Genomic DNA, 14,431 nt, shown 5'->3' on the forward strand with positions numbered 1-14,431 from the left:
TTTTTCCTAGCGTCATCCCCGAATCTCCTGTCCGCTCCGATGCGATCGCCACGTTTGCGCCTTTGGTCCATTCGACAGGTGGCAGCCTTCGTCTACGGCACTACGGCTTCTTGCTGCACCGAATGGCCGCCTAATCGTGTCCCGTATAGCTACAATTTGCTAAGAAATTTCGCGCCCTACGCCCTACGCGGTTCTACAACTGCTCGCATCAATTCCGCCCACAAACATACTCTGCCAAAGAAGGCAATTAGCGCGGAATTAGCGACATCGGACATGCGTTTAAAACTAGCGCAACGTACCCGTTTACGCCAACATTGAATATATACCCACGTATCCTAAGACACTTGTCCACACTTATAAAACATTGTCTGGAGAGGTAACTTGCCCTCCTCTTGTCCTCTTGCACACATTACTCCTCATCCCACTACCCCGCCATGGATTCTTCACAATTCCGCGAAGCGGCCAAAGGAGCCATTGACGAGAGTACGTGCTCCCAATCTTACCTGATAGAAGCGTAAATTGACCTACTCTCAAGTCGCAACCTACTACGACACCCTCGAGGAACGCCCCGTGCTCCCCTCCGTCAAACCAGGCTACCTGCGCCCGTTACTCCCCGCCTCGACACCCGAAGAAGGCGAAGCATGGGAGACGATTCAAGCAGACATCGACCGCGTCATCATGCCAGGCCTAACCCACTGGCAAAGTCCCAAATTCATGGCCTTCTTCCCGTGCAATTCGTCCTTCGAAGCCATGATAGGCGACATGTACAGCGGAGCCTTCAACGCCGCAGCCTTCAACTGGATCTGCTCGCCCGCGATTACAGAGCTAGAAACCGTTGTCATGGACTGGATCGCCAAGCTCATCGCACTACCGAACGACTTCCTCAGTGACGGCGAGGGCGGAGGCATCATCCAAGGCACCGCCAGTGAAGTCGTACTAACCGCCCTCGTTGCCGCCCGCGAACGCCTCATCCGCCGTAAACTAGGCGACATGCCAGAAGGCGAAGAGCGAATGGACAAAGCAGCCGATATCCGGGGAAAGCTCGTAGCGCTGGGTTCCGAACACGCGCATTCGAGTACGCAGAAAGCGGCTGTGATCGCAGGAACCAGATACCGCAGTGTTCCCGCATCCAAGGAATCAAACTACAGCGTCACGGCCTCTGCGCTGCGTAAAACCATCGAAGAGTGCCGCACGAAGGGGCACGAACCGTTTTACTTCACCGTCACGATTGGTAGCACGGGGACGTGCGCTACCGACGACTTGGAGGGTATCGCGGCGCTGGCGAAAGAGTTTCCTGACCTATGGATTCACGTCGATGCCGCGTATGCGGGCTCTGCGCTCGTGTGTCCCGAGTATCAGCATCTGTGCAAGCCGATTGCGGCGTTTGACTCGTTCAACTTTAATCTGCACAAGTGGCTGTTGGTCAACTTTGATTGCTCGGCGTTTTTTGTGAAGAAGAGGAGGGATTTGATGGATACGTATAGTATTACGCCTAGTTACCTGCGCAACCCTCATTCCGAACAGGGTCTTGTTACGGACTACAGGGATTGGCAGATTCCGCTCGGTCGGAGGTTTAGGAGTTTGAAGGTTTGGTTTGTGTTGAGGAGTTATGGGGTTAATGGTCTGAGGCAGTTCATCAGGAAGCACATCAAGTTGGGCGAGTACTTCCATGAGCTCCTGCTTTCGAAGCCGGAGTTGTTCAGCGTAACTACGGAGCCGGCGTTTGGACTCGTCACTTTCCAGGTTAAGCCGAACATGGCTTCGGGTACGGCGAAGGCGGCGAATCAAGCTGACCCGTCGCACGAGGCGCTGCAGAATGACTTCCATACTGATGCCGAGGCGCAGTACAAGGAGATGGTTAATCAGAAGACGAAGGAGGTTTACGAGAAGATCAACAGCAAGGGCGATTTCTTCTTGACAAGCACGGTTGTGGGTGGACTGTATGTTATCAGAGTGGTCAGTGCGACGATCAAGAGTGAGGAGAAGTGGATGAAGCAGATATTTGATGAGTTGGTGGAGGCTGCGGATGGCAAGGGCGATGTAAAGGTAGCTTGAGTGTAGCTTGTGTTAGTCTTATGCTATTATTCCTCCTTCATTCCTTCCACATGCGATACAAAGCCATGGGTTTTATAGAGATTGAAAGGACATATACGCAACGCAGCACCGTATCTACCATGTGCATGCCACCAGGGGGTCTACATGAGCGCTTCGCTACCTACTCTGCGGCCTGGAAGTAGCTTGTAGGTGCCAGGCCTATCCGAGAGTTCACGAACGTGGCAGCGTTGATTCAACGTAGGAGGAAAAGGGGGCATGAAGCCCCAGGGGCTCAAGATAAAATTGCATGATTCGAAGTGGTGTCATCACTCCAACCGTAATATCCGCACTGCATTCCCACCAAGAACATCCTGTGCCTTCTTGTCATCCGTCGAAAAGGCTTTCGAGATAGCCCCATAGTTTGCGTTGACACTGTGCCACTCCTTCGCGTCTTCTTCCAGCGGTGGGAAGAATGGGTGATCAGTGCCTGCTACTGTTAGCCCCTAGTCTCACATATACGTGTAGTGATGCTTACCAAACAATAACCGATCAGACCCAGATGCATCAAGAGCGGCCTTGAGCCCCACTTCCGAGTAAATGACAGCATCCAGGTAGATGTTTGTCTTCAGGATATCCCATACATCCCTCCTGTTCTGTGTCTTGCCATGCTTCTTCAAATGTCCATCGTGCAAGATGCACGACTCAATGCGACCTGCCAGGAACGGTAGTGTACCTCCAGAGTGTGCCAATAGCACACTGAGCTTTGTGAACCGATCCCAGACGCCGCTCAACAGCATCCTGGTCACCGCAATGGTTGTCTCCAAGGGGAAGCCGAGTGCTAGTGGTAGGACGTGTCCGTATTCGCTCGCGCGGGGTCCGTAGACGGATGTAGGTAGGCCGTAGTGCGGATGGAGGAAGATGAGTTGTTGGTGCTTTTCCAGTGCTGCGTAGACGGGATTGAGGTTCTCGTCGTCGAGCCCTTGTCCAAGGCCTGAGGTTCCCATGATGACACCGCGTGCGTATTCGAGTGTGCTTAGTCTCTCGATCTCGGCGGTTATGACTTCTGGCGATGCGGAGAGTGGGAGGGTGCCGAAGAAGTAGAGTCGGCCGGGATACTGCGAGCATTGGTCATTGACATCGTCGTTGATCTTCTTCGCGGCTTCGCCTGCTTCGTCTGCCGGAAGGAAGTCTAGCCACGGGTTTGCTAACGAGATGACGGATTTGTCAATCTTGTGCAGGTCCATGAAAGCTATCTTTTCTTTGATCTCGTAGTATTCAGAGCCAATTGGGCGGCCGCGGGAGGTTGAGGGTGTTGAAGGGTCATCTTCTCCGGGAAGGATGATGAGACGTGCTGATTCTGGTGCATCGGGGAATGTTCGAACGTATGGTACGGTTGTTCTTGAGCGTAGTAGCTCCATGTATTTGGGAGGGTAAACATGGGTGTGGACGTCGACGATCGTCATGCTGGCTGGTGGGGACGCGTTTTACGCGTCAACGTATGAGTGGAAGGTGCTGTGGTGGTGTTTTAACACTTCAAACGCGTTATTGGGAGTGAAAGAGAAGCCAAAGAATTCTCAGGCTATCCCGTCTGACAGACAAGCCGTATCGTGGATGTTTTGACCCTGGTGGGGTAGCTCGAATTGCCCCACTACCGGGCGTCCAGCATCCCACCTTCCCCAAGCGGCAAGAAGCGATGGAGCCGTTGACGGAGATGGCCGCGATGAACATGTGTCACTTTGATATGTCGAAATGTTTTGTTACGTACTGTATTCGGCACGAGTTTAGATGGTCAGTGGAACTGCGGCCGATCAAGCCCATGTCCTCAAGAAGACGTTTGGTGGCTTGTCCCAAGCCTCGAACTCTGCGTCCACATCCCACGGAATGTCTCCTGTACCCTCATCCTTGAACCCCAATCTCCTGTAAACGGGTCTTCCCATAGTGCTTCCCTCTGTTGTGCACTCCAAGTTGCCCCTCTTCTTTGCTTCCTCAAGACCGACCTCCACCAGCTTGGCAGCAATGCCGCGACGCTGGTATGCTGGATCAACAGCACAACAGTCCAATGTGAAGATAGCGGGTGGTGTGCGGCCTGATTTCTCGACCTCTCGCATGTATGCGATACGCCGTTTCCATAGTGAGTTGAACATTTGTGTTGCAAACCGTCGTTTCTGGTCATCGTAATCTGTGAGCGCTTCCTTCATGTCGCCGTAGAACGGGTCGCCATAGCCTTCCACGAACGACAGCTGCTTCCAAATGGCTATTCCAGCAACCCGTCTTTCGCCTTGCTTATCCGGATCAGGCACGGTAGCCTTGAGATAGAGGGCATTGGGTTGTCCGTCTTTGTTGGTGGTGATGGACTGCCATCTCTTCATCATGATCTGAGCTTGCTTCGCCTGACCTTCCTCCGTGTCCCAGCCGGGTGTCATCAGTTGCCATAAGGCATCTTTGGCTTGGTGGCCAAAGGCTTCGGAAAGACAATGCTGCGCTTGCCTAAAGTCTCGTTCTGTCTCGCAAGGTGATACGATGACGTCGTTATTCGCGGTCATATTGGGTAAACAGAAGTGGTGTGAGTGCAGTTGTACTTTACGTGGAGTATGTTGGGGAACACGGCGGATTTATGTCTGGGGTTAGTACACTAGAATCGAATGACTAAAGACCCATAAAACGCCATCGCCTATAAGTCTCGCGGACAACTCTGCTGATGCCTAGTACTTGGCATGGCATCCCAATGTAGTATCGCATCCTAATGAAGAAGACGAGTGTCAGAGTTTAAAGGAAACAGCGTTATAACGCAAGTCCACTATAAGGCTTTGTGAGGCTGGGGGGGCGTGAACGACATGGCGACAAGGCTGCAGGCAATATTATAGAGAAGAGCTAGCAAGGAAGTCTGAATGCAACTATTGAGATGCGCTCAGTGAAGAACCTTGGAAATCGACGCGTGCGCGTGGAGATGCAGGAGGACGCGGAGAGGGTTGGGATGGCAGGCGACGGCTAGCGTGGCGCAAATCAATTAGCAGGGATGACGCGCTCGCGCCTGCGACACGCTTTCGCGTTCTCCCTGGGCGCCTTCCATCTACTCCACCAACAACAAACACACACCCACCAACCCTCCCTTATCACGCGCTTGGGTGTTGTATCTGTTCGTCACATCCTCAAGATGCCAGGAGCCGTCACAAGAGCGCCGGCGAAGCGCGCCCTCGCCGAAACATCCAGCACACGCACCAATGTCCAGCCGTCGCCCCACTCGTCCAAGAAGCTGAAGCTCCAGAACGGCAATGACAAGAGTAGACCGCCAACCAAGACGGTCAATGGCTCCTTCAACTCGAGCCAGGTGGGTCCGAGCCAGTTCGAGGAGACGCTGGAGAAGATGACGCAGGACATGGAGACGCTGAAGAAGGACAACACAGAGAAGGACCAGCAATGGCGGCGGCCTGCCTTGCCCGAGGACTTCAATGAGATGACACAAAACCTTGTCTTCCAACAGATCGAGGCTGAAGAAGGCGTGCTGAACGGCGGAAAAACAACCGTCAAGCTCTTTGGTGTTACAGAGGTAAGAAACGTGCACATGGCATATCGACTTTGACTGACCGCGTATTACAGACTGGCCACTCCGTTCTCATTCACGTCACTGGCTTCCAACATTACTTCTACGTCGCCGCGCCGCTCAACTTCCACAAAGAAGACTGCGAACCGTTCAAGGTCTTCCTCGAGAGCGAATGCCAGAAGAACTTCAACCAACACTCAGCTGTCATCGCGTCGGTACAAATGTGCATGCGAGAGAACATCCTGCGCTTTCAGGGCAACCAGAAGAGTCCATACCTCAAGATCACAGTGACTGATCCGAAAATGATCAATCGCGTGCGGATGATGGTACAAAAGGGTAATGCCAACTACAAGCGCCTCTGGCCGGCCAGAGAAGACGGTATTCTCACATTCGACAACATTGCCTACGTACTGCGCTTTATGATCGATACCAAAGTCGCCGGTATGTGCTGGGTCGAAGTTCCAGCAGGCAAATACAGAATGATCAGCCCCCGCGACCGACACTCCAACTGCCAGATTGAGGCACAGCTACACTACAGCGATTTGATCGCCCACCAATCTGAAGGCGAATGGGCCAAACTCGCCCCCCTACGCATCCTCTCCTTCGATATCGAGTGCGCTGGCCGCAAAGGTGTCTTCCCGGAGGCCAACGTCGACCCCGTCATCCAGATCGCAAACGTCGTTACAAGATACGGAGAGCCAAAACCCTTTGTCAGAAACGTATTCTGTCTAGATACGGTCAGCCCCATCGTTGCGACACAGGTCTTGTCGTTCCAAGATGAGGGCGAGATGCTGATGAAGTGGCGAGATTTCGTAGAAGAGGTCGACCCAGACGTCATCATCGGCTACAACATCAACAACTTCGACTTTCCGTATCTGCTCGACCGCGCAAAACATCTCAAGCTACAGAAGTTCCCGTATTGGTCCCGTCTAAAGACAGTACAGTCCAAGGTAGAGAGCTCGAATTTCTCAAGTAAACAATTAGGAAACCGAGACACGAAGACTACCAACACCAACGGTCGTCTCCAGCTTGACCTGTTACAGCTCATTCAGCGAGACCACCAACTGCGTAGTTACACGCTCAACTCGGTGTGCGCTCACTTCTTGAAAGAGCAGAAGGAGGACGTACACCACAGCATGATCACAGAGCTGTTCAACGGCGACTCCAACTCCCGGCGACGATTGGCTGTATACTGTTTGAAGGATGCCTATCTACCGCAGCGATTGCTCGACAAGCTCATGTGTCTGGTCAACTACACAGAAATGGCTAGGGTTACAGGTGTGCCTTTCAATTACCTTCTGGCCCGTGGACAACAAGTTCGCTTCATCAGCCAGCTCTTCCGTAAAGCCCTCGACCATCAACTCATTGTTCCCGACCTTCCGAACCAAGGCGACAGTAGTGACCAGTACGAAGGTGCGACCGTCATTGAACCCAAGCGCGGCTACTACAAGGAACCTGTCGCGACCCTTGATTTCGCATCGCTATACCCCAGTATCATGCAGGCCCACAACCTGTGCTATACGACCTGGCTCGACAAGCAGACGGTAGAGAAACTCAAGATGAAGAAAGACGAAGACTACATTGTCACACCAAACGGTGACATGTTCTGCACAGCGAAAACCCGGAAGGGGCTCTTGACTGAGATTCTGGAGGAGTTGCTTGGTGCGCGTAAGAGGGCGAAGAAGGAGTTGGCGATCGAGACCGATCCTTTCAAGAAGGCTGTGCTCAACGGTCGTCAATTAGCCTTGAAGGTCAGCGCCAACTCGGTTTACGGTCTGACAGGTGCTACCAACGGAAAGCTACCGTGTCTTGCCATCGCCAGTAGTACCACAAGTTTCGGTCGTCAAATGATTGAAAGGACCAAGGCGGAAGTCGAGGCAAAGTACAACATCGCGAACGGATACACACACGACGCAGAGGTCATCTACGGTGACACAGATTCCGTCATGGTGAAGTTTGGTACGTCCGAACTAGCGGAGGCGATGAAGCTGGGTGAGGAAGCTGCGGACTACGTCTCTTCGAAGTTCGTCAAGCCAATCAAGCTGGAGTTCGAGAAGGTCTACTTCCCCTACTTGCTCATCAACAAGAAGCGTTACGCTGGTCTCTACTGGACGAATCCGCACAAGTGGGACAAGATGGACACGAAGGGTATTGAGACGGTCCGCCGTGATAATTGCCGCCTGGTCCAGACTGTCATCGAAACTTCGTTGCGCATGCTCTTGATCGACCAGGACCCAGAAGGTGCCCAGGAGTAAGTCATTCCGCCATCTTCGCACTGTCGTCTACTAACATCGGATAGATTCGTCAAAGAGACCATTGCGGATCTGCTGCAGAATAAGGTGGACATGTCTAACCTTGTCATCACCAAAGCCCTGACCAAGCAAGAGAACAAGGACGGAACAGGTGGTTACGCCAACAAACAAGCACACGTCGAGCTTGCCGAACGCATGAAGAAGCGCGACGCCGGTTCAGCGCCTGCTTTGGGAGACCGTGTCGCCTACGTCATGATCCGAGCCGCCACCGGTGCGAAGAACTTCGAGAAGTCTGAGGACCCCCTCTTTGTCCTCGAAAACAACTTACCAATCGACACGCGTTACTACTTGGACAACCAACTGGCGAAGCCACTGGGCAGAATCTTCGAGCCTATCCTAGGCGAGAAGAAGGCAGCATCGTTGCTCACTGGTGATCACACGCGTTCCATCACTGTTGCGGCGCCCACGATGGGTGGTTTGATGAAATTCGCCAAGAAGACATCAACATGCATGGGATGCAAGAAGCCACTTACCGCTGCGCATGAGAAGGACGGCGCCGTTTGTGAGAACTGCCGACCTCGTATCGCCGAGCTCTACACCAAGACGCTAGGCAAAGTCAGTGAGCTCGAGGTCCGCTTCTCTCGTCTTTGGACCCAATGCCAGCGATGCCAGGGCAGTGTTCACTGTGAAGTCATCTGCGCATCCAAGGATTGCCCCATTTTCTACATGCGCATGAAGGCGAGGAAGGATGTTGAAGATGCAGGCAAAGAGCTGGTGCGTTTCGACAAGGACGCGGCGCTGTGGTAATCGGTTGGCATCATTCGAATAGCGTGTAATAAGTGTGCGGTGTTTTTTGGCGTTTCGATGGCATGGATATCCGTCTGTATAACTAAGGGGCTCACTGGGCATGTTCGAGATGCGTAGCGATATTAGCATGTATATCTAAATGAACGTTGTTGCAATCATTTGTTGCATTTTTTGTGTCTTGCGGTTGTTCCAGTGAAGACGCTGAAGCGCCTCCGAACTTCCACTATGCCCCTTCTTTCTCCACAAGCCGCCTCTTGTCCGCGACAGTTTAATCACCATCTGATATTCCTTGCACATCGCCACAACACAGCCTCAATGCCTTGAACTTGGAATTACAAGCGCATCAGCGCCACATCCCATCGAAGCCCCTCGCCCCTCCACTACCGAAACGGTCCTGTTCACGCGCTTGCCCCTCGTCCAAATCATACGTCTCGCCGCTCTCCAAGCCCGCAACAAACATCTGGAAACTCCAGAGGAAGGTCTGGAAGAGCAAAATCTCCTTCTGCTGCTCTAGCAGCTTCGCAATGACCTCCTGCATCTCTGGAGAAGTAGTCCTAGTTGCTGCTGCGTACTGTGTCTCGAATGCGGTGTAGGCTACGACGTAGGCGTTGTTTTGGGCGATGTAGAGGTCTTTGAGCATAAGTTGGTGGGCGTGGAGGGTGGTGAGGAGGGTTGGTGTGGGTTTGGCTTCTGGAAGCAGGGGTAGTGAGGGCGTGGTTGGGTACTGGGCTGGAGGAGCTGGTATGCTGTCCTGAAGATTGGACATGATTGTGGCTACCGTTGGGGGGTTTATGCTCGATTGGAATTTGGAACGAGGTTCGAGGAGGTAGCGTGGGTGATTGTTGGAATCATGACAGTGAGTTGAGCTTGAGTAGAGGTCGTGAGTCACGGTGATGTGCGCAGTGAAAGGGCGGGAAATGCAAAATTATCTTCATCGTGCGGCCAAAAGAACTTAGGCAGCCATGTTTATTCTCTGAAACATCGCCATAGAAATGTATGGTCTGCTAGATAGCCTAGGACATAACCTCCTTGGTGGACACTGATACTCGCGAACACCTAAAGCTCTTTATCGATAGGTGCCTGTAGTTGGACGGGTAGTGTTTTCTATCTTTCCGCTAGATGCACCGGAATCCTTTCGTCTTCTTCAATGTCATTGTTCCAGGTTGGAGCGACGGTTGTCCTGCTCCAATGTAGTAGTGACCATGATGTGCTTGTTGTCCGCCGCGAGTGCTTCTTGGCTACTCCGTGTATCATCCCAGTATATGTCGCGCTTGCCACTCTTCTTTCTGCTAGTTGTAACAGTAACAGCACTCATCTTGATGGCGTTTGGATGGTTTGGGTCTGCCCCGGATCGGCTCGGATTTTGTCGAATGTAGCCATGGGTATCGTAGGAGACGTGGGGCGTGTGGGCGCTGCGGTAGAAGATAGCGAAAGCGGGGGCGCAGCCGATGCAAATAGCTATAGACGACTCGATTATGGTCCAAAGAGAGAGCCAAGTTGGACTCGGTGACACTCCGTGCCCAGCCTTTGTACTGATTTGCACAACGCGCAGGGTAGCAAAGGCTATGATGACGAAGCCTGATGCGAACAGTGAAATGATGGCGATCTTCTGTGGGCGTGCCATTTGTAGGTTCCAGACTAGTCGTATCGGTAGGAACATGACTAAAGTTATTAACACTGATCCTTTCTGGAGAAGATCTATCACTTACTCATAAAGTCTGACAAGATATCAACAGCATAGGTCATATAAAGACTTGCAAATTGACCACGGAGAGCTCGAGGGCCCGTACACTGTCCTTTGTTCATCATGTCGCTGAAGTTGGGGCAAGAGGTAAAATAAGAGATGATACAGCCGATCAATGACTAGATGTCGAATTTTAGCAGGAGCAAAGAGCATTCGACGAAATTCACTTACAACGATGCAAAATACGAGGACGGCCCACCAGAGTCTCTTGTACACCCTAGGGAGGCCTTCTAGTAACTTCTTGTACAGTGCTAGTAGGGAAAACTTGACCGACCAAAGTGTAAGCCAGAACCCGTTTGTTGTTACATATAGTAGCCGGAAGTAGAAGATGAGGTCAGCTTCGAACGTCGGCCAGGGCTTCATCGCCTTCATTTTGACTTTGCCAACGGCGAAGACCGTCGGAACCATAAAGAGGTAGCAGATCGATATGGTAAGAAAGAAAGCGTAAGCCAAGTATAGCAAATAGTCTTGCAATTCCATGGCTTTTCGCTTCCACACCTGTATGCCGATACGCGCAAGAACGAGAGCTGAGGGGAGCGCAATCATGGCGTAGGTGATGTGGAAGAACTGAGCCTCAGAGATAATCTCCTTGTACGCAACGACTGTAGAAGACATGGCTACCTCTCTTGCTCAAAAACGAATAAAAAAGATGAAAATTGAATGAGAATAGAGATGACGGCGGTCCATGCAGTCGAGGGAAGTGAGATGAATAAGACCACAGGTCCCAGCACAAATTGAGCATGTTCCTTCAGACTACAATCCATATTTTAACAGTCCGAAATATTCATATTCCTGCGCCTAAGCGATTGCCAACTTCGTGTGGGACTGTTGGAGCAGGTTTCGATGTGAAGTGGCACAGCAACTCATCCATGGTGCATGAAATGTCCCGAGCTGCTGGACACGGCTCGGTGTGGTGTGTAGTTTAGAGACATCCCTTTGGTCAATCGAACCATGTCTTGGGATCGGTTAAATGGCTCGTCTGGGTTCATGATCCTACGTTGGCGATGGCTAGGCATGTAGATTGCACGGGAGTTCGATTGCCTTGTCCATACGTAGAGACGTACTGTTCATGCATACCACGCGCTGGACTGTGCCGAGATGGGCGACTTTTCCTATTCCAAAGCCCTGTGGAAAAGTATGGTGCAAAGAACAAGGTGGTGTACATGGCCAGACTCGCGGTCGGTGTTGCCCCTTGCATTCGCACATGCCGAAGTGGCGTAGCTTGGAAGGCACGGAATTTTGGCGGATGTGGACACGGAAGCCGAGCCGTCCAGGCTAGTCCCGTGGCAGAGCCTTGCCGTGCCTGCCGAGGCGAGGCGGCTTGAGGGGTAACGAGCGGCGTTAGCGTAAGCATCTTAGCCTCACAAACCCAACATTGAACCTCCACGACACCAGTCACCTTTCAACTCCAGTCACCTCCACGTGTGGTATGATAGCACTTACAGGTATATACATCATTCGAATCGCAGTCAGAAATACTTGACATAGTTAAGGTGAGTAGGAGTGAGTAGTCACATCATTCTGCAAAAGAGCGCAATTTGCGTGGGATGCTGCCGTTGGGCGGCGCGGTCGTGCAGGGTCGCCGGATGAGGATTCACATCCATGCAAGTACAGCAGAGTGGTGTTCTACGACCTCGGCCATGCGCACCTTCAGCGATTCCGAACGCCACTCACTCTTGAGTAGAGTTGCAATGACCAGAACTTCCATCCTCTCAGATTTTCCAGTATGTTGACGTCGAGAAGGATAGCGATAGAGTTCTACGTTGCCTACTTGTGAGTGTGTAAGCGAACGATCTTTCAGATCTTCCCTGCAAGATGTTGTCTACACTAATCTCCGGGAGAGATCCAGACGCACGATTAGAACCGGACAGGCAGGTGAGAGTATTGGGTGAATCCTACATGATTTACGTTGCATACCAACTTAGCCTTTCTGAGATTAAACGTAACCAGAAGAGTAGTACTGTCAGCATGGCTGTAAAAGATTTGGTCACAGCATCCGCGGAGCCCTGAAGTCCGCGTACCGCCGAGATGTTATATGCGAGCCGTCAGAAATAAAAGGATGGGGTTCCCTATCTCTGGGTCACTGCCAACCTCGTTGTGGACTCTCCCCTGCAAACGCACGGCAATCTCCGTAACTTCCTGCACGTTGGGTCTTTTTGTTCCACGCGCGCAGTTCTTTTTGTCCAACGCTCCGATCCCCATACCCTGTGCTTCAATTCGGAAGGATGAAATACGCAGTCTCATTTGCCGCCTTGGTGGCAGGCGCTGTGTCACAGGCTACTTTCGAGCCTGCAGACTTCAACGTGACTGAGGCACTTCTCGATAACGGTGTCAATGTCTCGGCTATCCCCGAGCTTGCGCCATTGGCAGAGAGATCACTGCTGAGTGGTTGCTCCATAGCCGTAAGTACTCGTCTATACGATCTTAGTTCAAAGCTGACGAATCGCCAGTGCAACTCTTTGAAGTTAATCTTTGGTGATGACCAAGTTGAAACACGCTCGGAATCTGCCTACAGTGCGTTCGTCGGGGCCTACTGGTCTGCTCAACAAAGACAGCTTTCACCACAGTGCGTCTTCAAGCCCAAGAAAGCTCTGGACATCTCAACCTCTATCCTCCTTGCCCGTCTTACGCAATGTCCCTTTGCAGCCAAGAGCGGAGGTCACTCAGCTGTAGCGGGTGGCTCGAATATCGAGGGTGGCATCACTATAAGCTTCGAGAACATGAGCAAGACAACGGTATCTTCTGACAAGAAGAGTGTCTCATTTGAGCCTGGCCAGACATGGTACGATGTATACACAGCTCTGGAGAAGGACAACGTTACAATCATCGGTGGCAGAGTGAGCAGAATCGGCGCCTATCAGTAAGGCATGTCACTAATTGCAACCAGGTCTCTAGTGTTGGTGTGGGTGGGCTGACTCTTGGTGGAGGTAAGCGCCGAAATACCTCCGACTGCCAATCAACTTGCACTGACACTTAAACTCAGGCATCTCTTACTTCTCCAGCGAGTATGGTTTAGCATGCGACAACGTCCTTGCGTACGAGCTGGTCACCGCATCTGGACTGATCATCAATGTCAGCGAGAAATCGTTCCCAGATCTTTACTGGGCTCTACGAGGTGGCGGCAACAACTTCGGTCTCGTCACAAAGTTCACAGTGAACGCTATCCCCCGAGCACCGACAATGTGGGGTGGGATGCGAACGCATCTCCCGACCAATTTCACTGCTCTTACGAAGGCATACTACAACCTCGGTATGAATGCGAACAAGGACGGAAAAGCCCACCAGATCTTATCGTTTGGCTGGGGCAGACCTAACCTTGGTCCTGTCGCTCAGCTTGAGCTGGAATACTCAGACCCCGTTGCCGATGCTCCAGTTCTCGCCGAGTACAACAGTATCAAAGGAGCAATTGCAGATGGAACGGGAGTCAAGAGTCTCTCCACTCTTACTTCGATTCTAGCTGGCCCCGCCACTGGAAACGGCCTTCGACAGGGCTTTTGGACCTGGACTACCACGCTCGATCTGGAGATGGCAAACACCGCCAGGGACATCTTCTTTGAGGAACTCCCGAGCATCATGGACGCGGCAGCCATTATCCCAGCTCTTTCACTCCAGGTGATCACCGAACCTATCATCGAGCAGAGTGCTAAGAGAGGAGGCAATCCGCTGGGTCTCGACCCCAAGGAAGGACCATTGATGCTGGCTCTAGTATCTCTGAAATGGTCCGACCCTGCGGATGACGAGAGGCTCAACACATTCGCCAGAAGAGTCCAGGATCGTTCCTCCGCTGCCGCAAAGGCTGCAGGGAAGATGAACGACTACCTCTACATGAACTACGCCAGTCCATACCAGAACGTCGTCGCTGGGTATGGTGCAGCAAATCAAGCTAAGCTGAAGACCATCTCAAAGAAGTACGATCCAACTGGTGTGTTTGAGACGCTCCAACCCGGCTATTTCAAGCTTGACGGCACGCCATCGGGTGAGTTCTAGGGGGCCAGCCCTCTATACTTCGCGGATAGCAGTGATAGATGAGTAACTCATATCGTTAGCCTTACC

General features: G+C 52.2%; 7 protein-coding genes across 7 annotated transcripts; 3 read left to right on the top strand and 4 right to left on the bottom strand.

The window, feature by feature from the left end:
- Window positions 1–434: 434 nt before the first annotated feature.
- J4E87_004546 (uncharacterized protein) lies at window positions 435–2,055 on the top strand (the record flags this gene model as incomplete). Its single annotated transcript, XM_049376167.1, has 2 exons — window positions 435–483; window positions 536–2,055. The coding sequence occupies 2 exons, from the start codon at window positions 435–437 to the stop codon at window positions 2,053–2,055; spliced, it is 1,569 nt and encodes a 522-aa protein (XP_049234376.1).
- Window positions 2,056–2,360: 305 nt separating this feature from the next.
- On the bottom strand, window positions 2,361–3,497 carry J4E87_004547 (uncharacterized protein; the record flags this gene model as incomplete). Its single annotated transcript, XM_049376168.1, has 2 exons — window positions 2,361–2,521; window positions 2,570–3,497. 2 exons carry the CDS (start codon window positions 3,495–3,497, stop codon window positions 2,361–2,363), a joined length of 1,089 nt encoding a protein of 362 aa, XP_049234377.1.
- A 345-nt stretch (window positions 3,498–3,842) lies between these two features.
- Window positions 3,843–4,577, bottom strand: J4E87_004548 (uncharacterized protein; the record flags this gene model as incomplete). The annotated part of the gene is made up of 1 exon (XM_049376169.1): window positions 3,843–4,577. One exon carries the CDS (start codon window positions 4,575–4,577, stop codon window positions 3,843–3,845), a length of 735 nt encoding a protein of 244 aa, XP_049234378.1.
- A 611-nt stretch (window positions 4,578–5,188) lies between these two features.
- On the top strand, window positions 5,189–8,634 carry POL3 (DNA-directed DNA polymerase delta; the record flags this gene model as incomplete). The annotated part of the gene is made up of 3 exons (XM_049376170.1): window positions 5,189–5,581; window positions 5,632–7,826; window positions 7,875–8,634. 3 exons carry the CDS (start codon window positions 5,189–5,191, stop codon window positions 8,632–8,634), a joined length of 3,348 nt encoding a protein of 1,115 aa, XP_049234379.1.
- A 343-nt stretch (window positions 8,635–8,977) lies between these two features.
- Window positions 8,978–9,400, bottom strand: J4E87_004550 (uncharacterized protein; the record flags this gene model as incomplete). Its single annotated transcript, XM_049376171.1, has 1 exon — window positions 8,978–9,400. One exon carries the CDS (start codon window positions 9,398–9,400, stop codon window positions 8,978–8,980), a length of 423 nt encoding a protein of 140 aa, XP_049234380.1.
- A 384-nt stretch (window positions 9,401–9,784) lies between these two features.
- Window positions 9,785–10,347, bottom strand: J4E87_004551 (uncharacterized protein; the record flags this gene model as incomplete). Its single annotated transcript, XM_049376172.1, has 2 exons — window positions 9,785–10,296; window positions 10,344–10,347. The coding sequence occupies 2 exons, from the start codon at window positions 10,345–10,347 to the stop codon at window positions 9,785–9,787; spliced, it is 516 nt and encodes a 171-aa protein (XP_049234381.1).
- Window positions 10,348–12,603: 2,256 nt separating this feature from the next.
- J4E87_004552 (uncharacterized protein) lies at window positions 12,604–14,365 on the top strand (the record flags this gene model as incomplete). The annotated part of the gene is made up of 2 exons (XM_049376173.1): window positions 12,604–13,238; window positions 13,381–14,365. The coding sequence occupies 2 exons, from the start codon at window positions 12,604–12,606 to the stop codon at window positions 14,363–14,365; spliced, it is 1,620 nt and encodes a 539-aa protein (XP_049234382.1).
- Between the last annotated feature and the right edge of the window lie 66 nt (window positions 14,366–14,431).

This window comes from Alternaria ethzedia, assembly GCF_023757985.1.
Source record: "Alternaria ethzedia strain BMP 0044 chromosome Unknown scaffold_8, whole genome shotgun sequence".
Lineage (NCBI taxonomy): Eukaryota > Fungi > Ascomycota > Dothideomycetes > Pleosporales > Pleosporaceae > Alternaria > Alternaria ethzedia.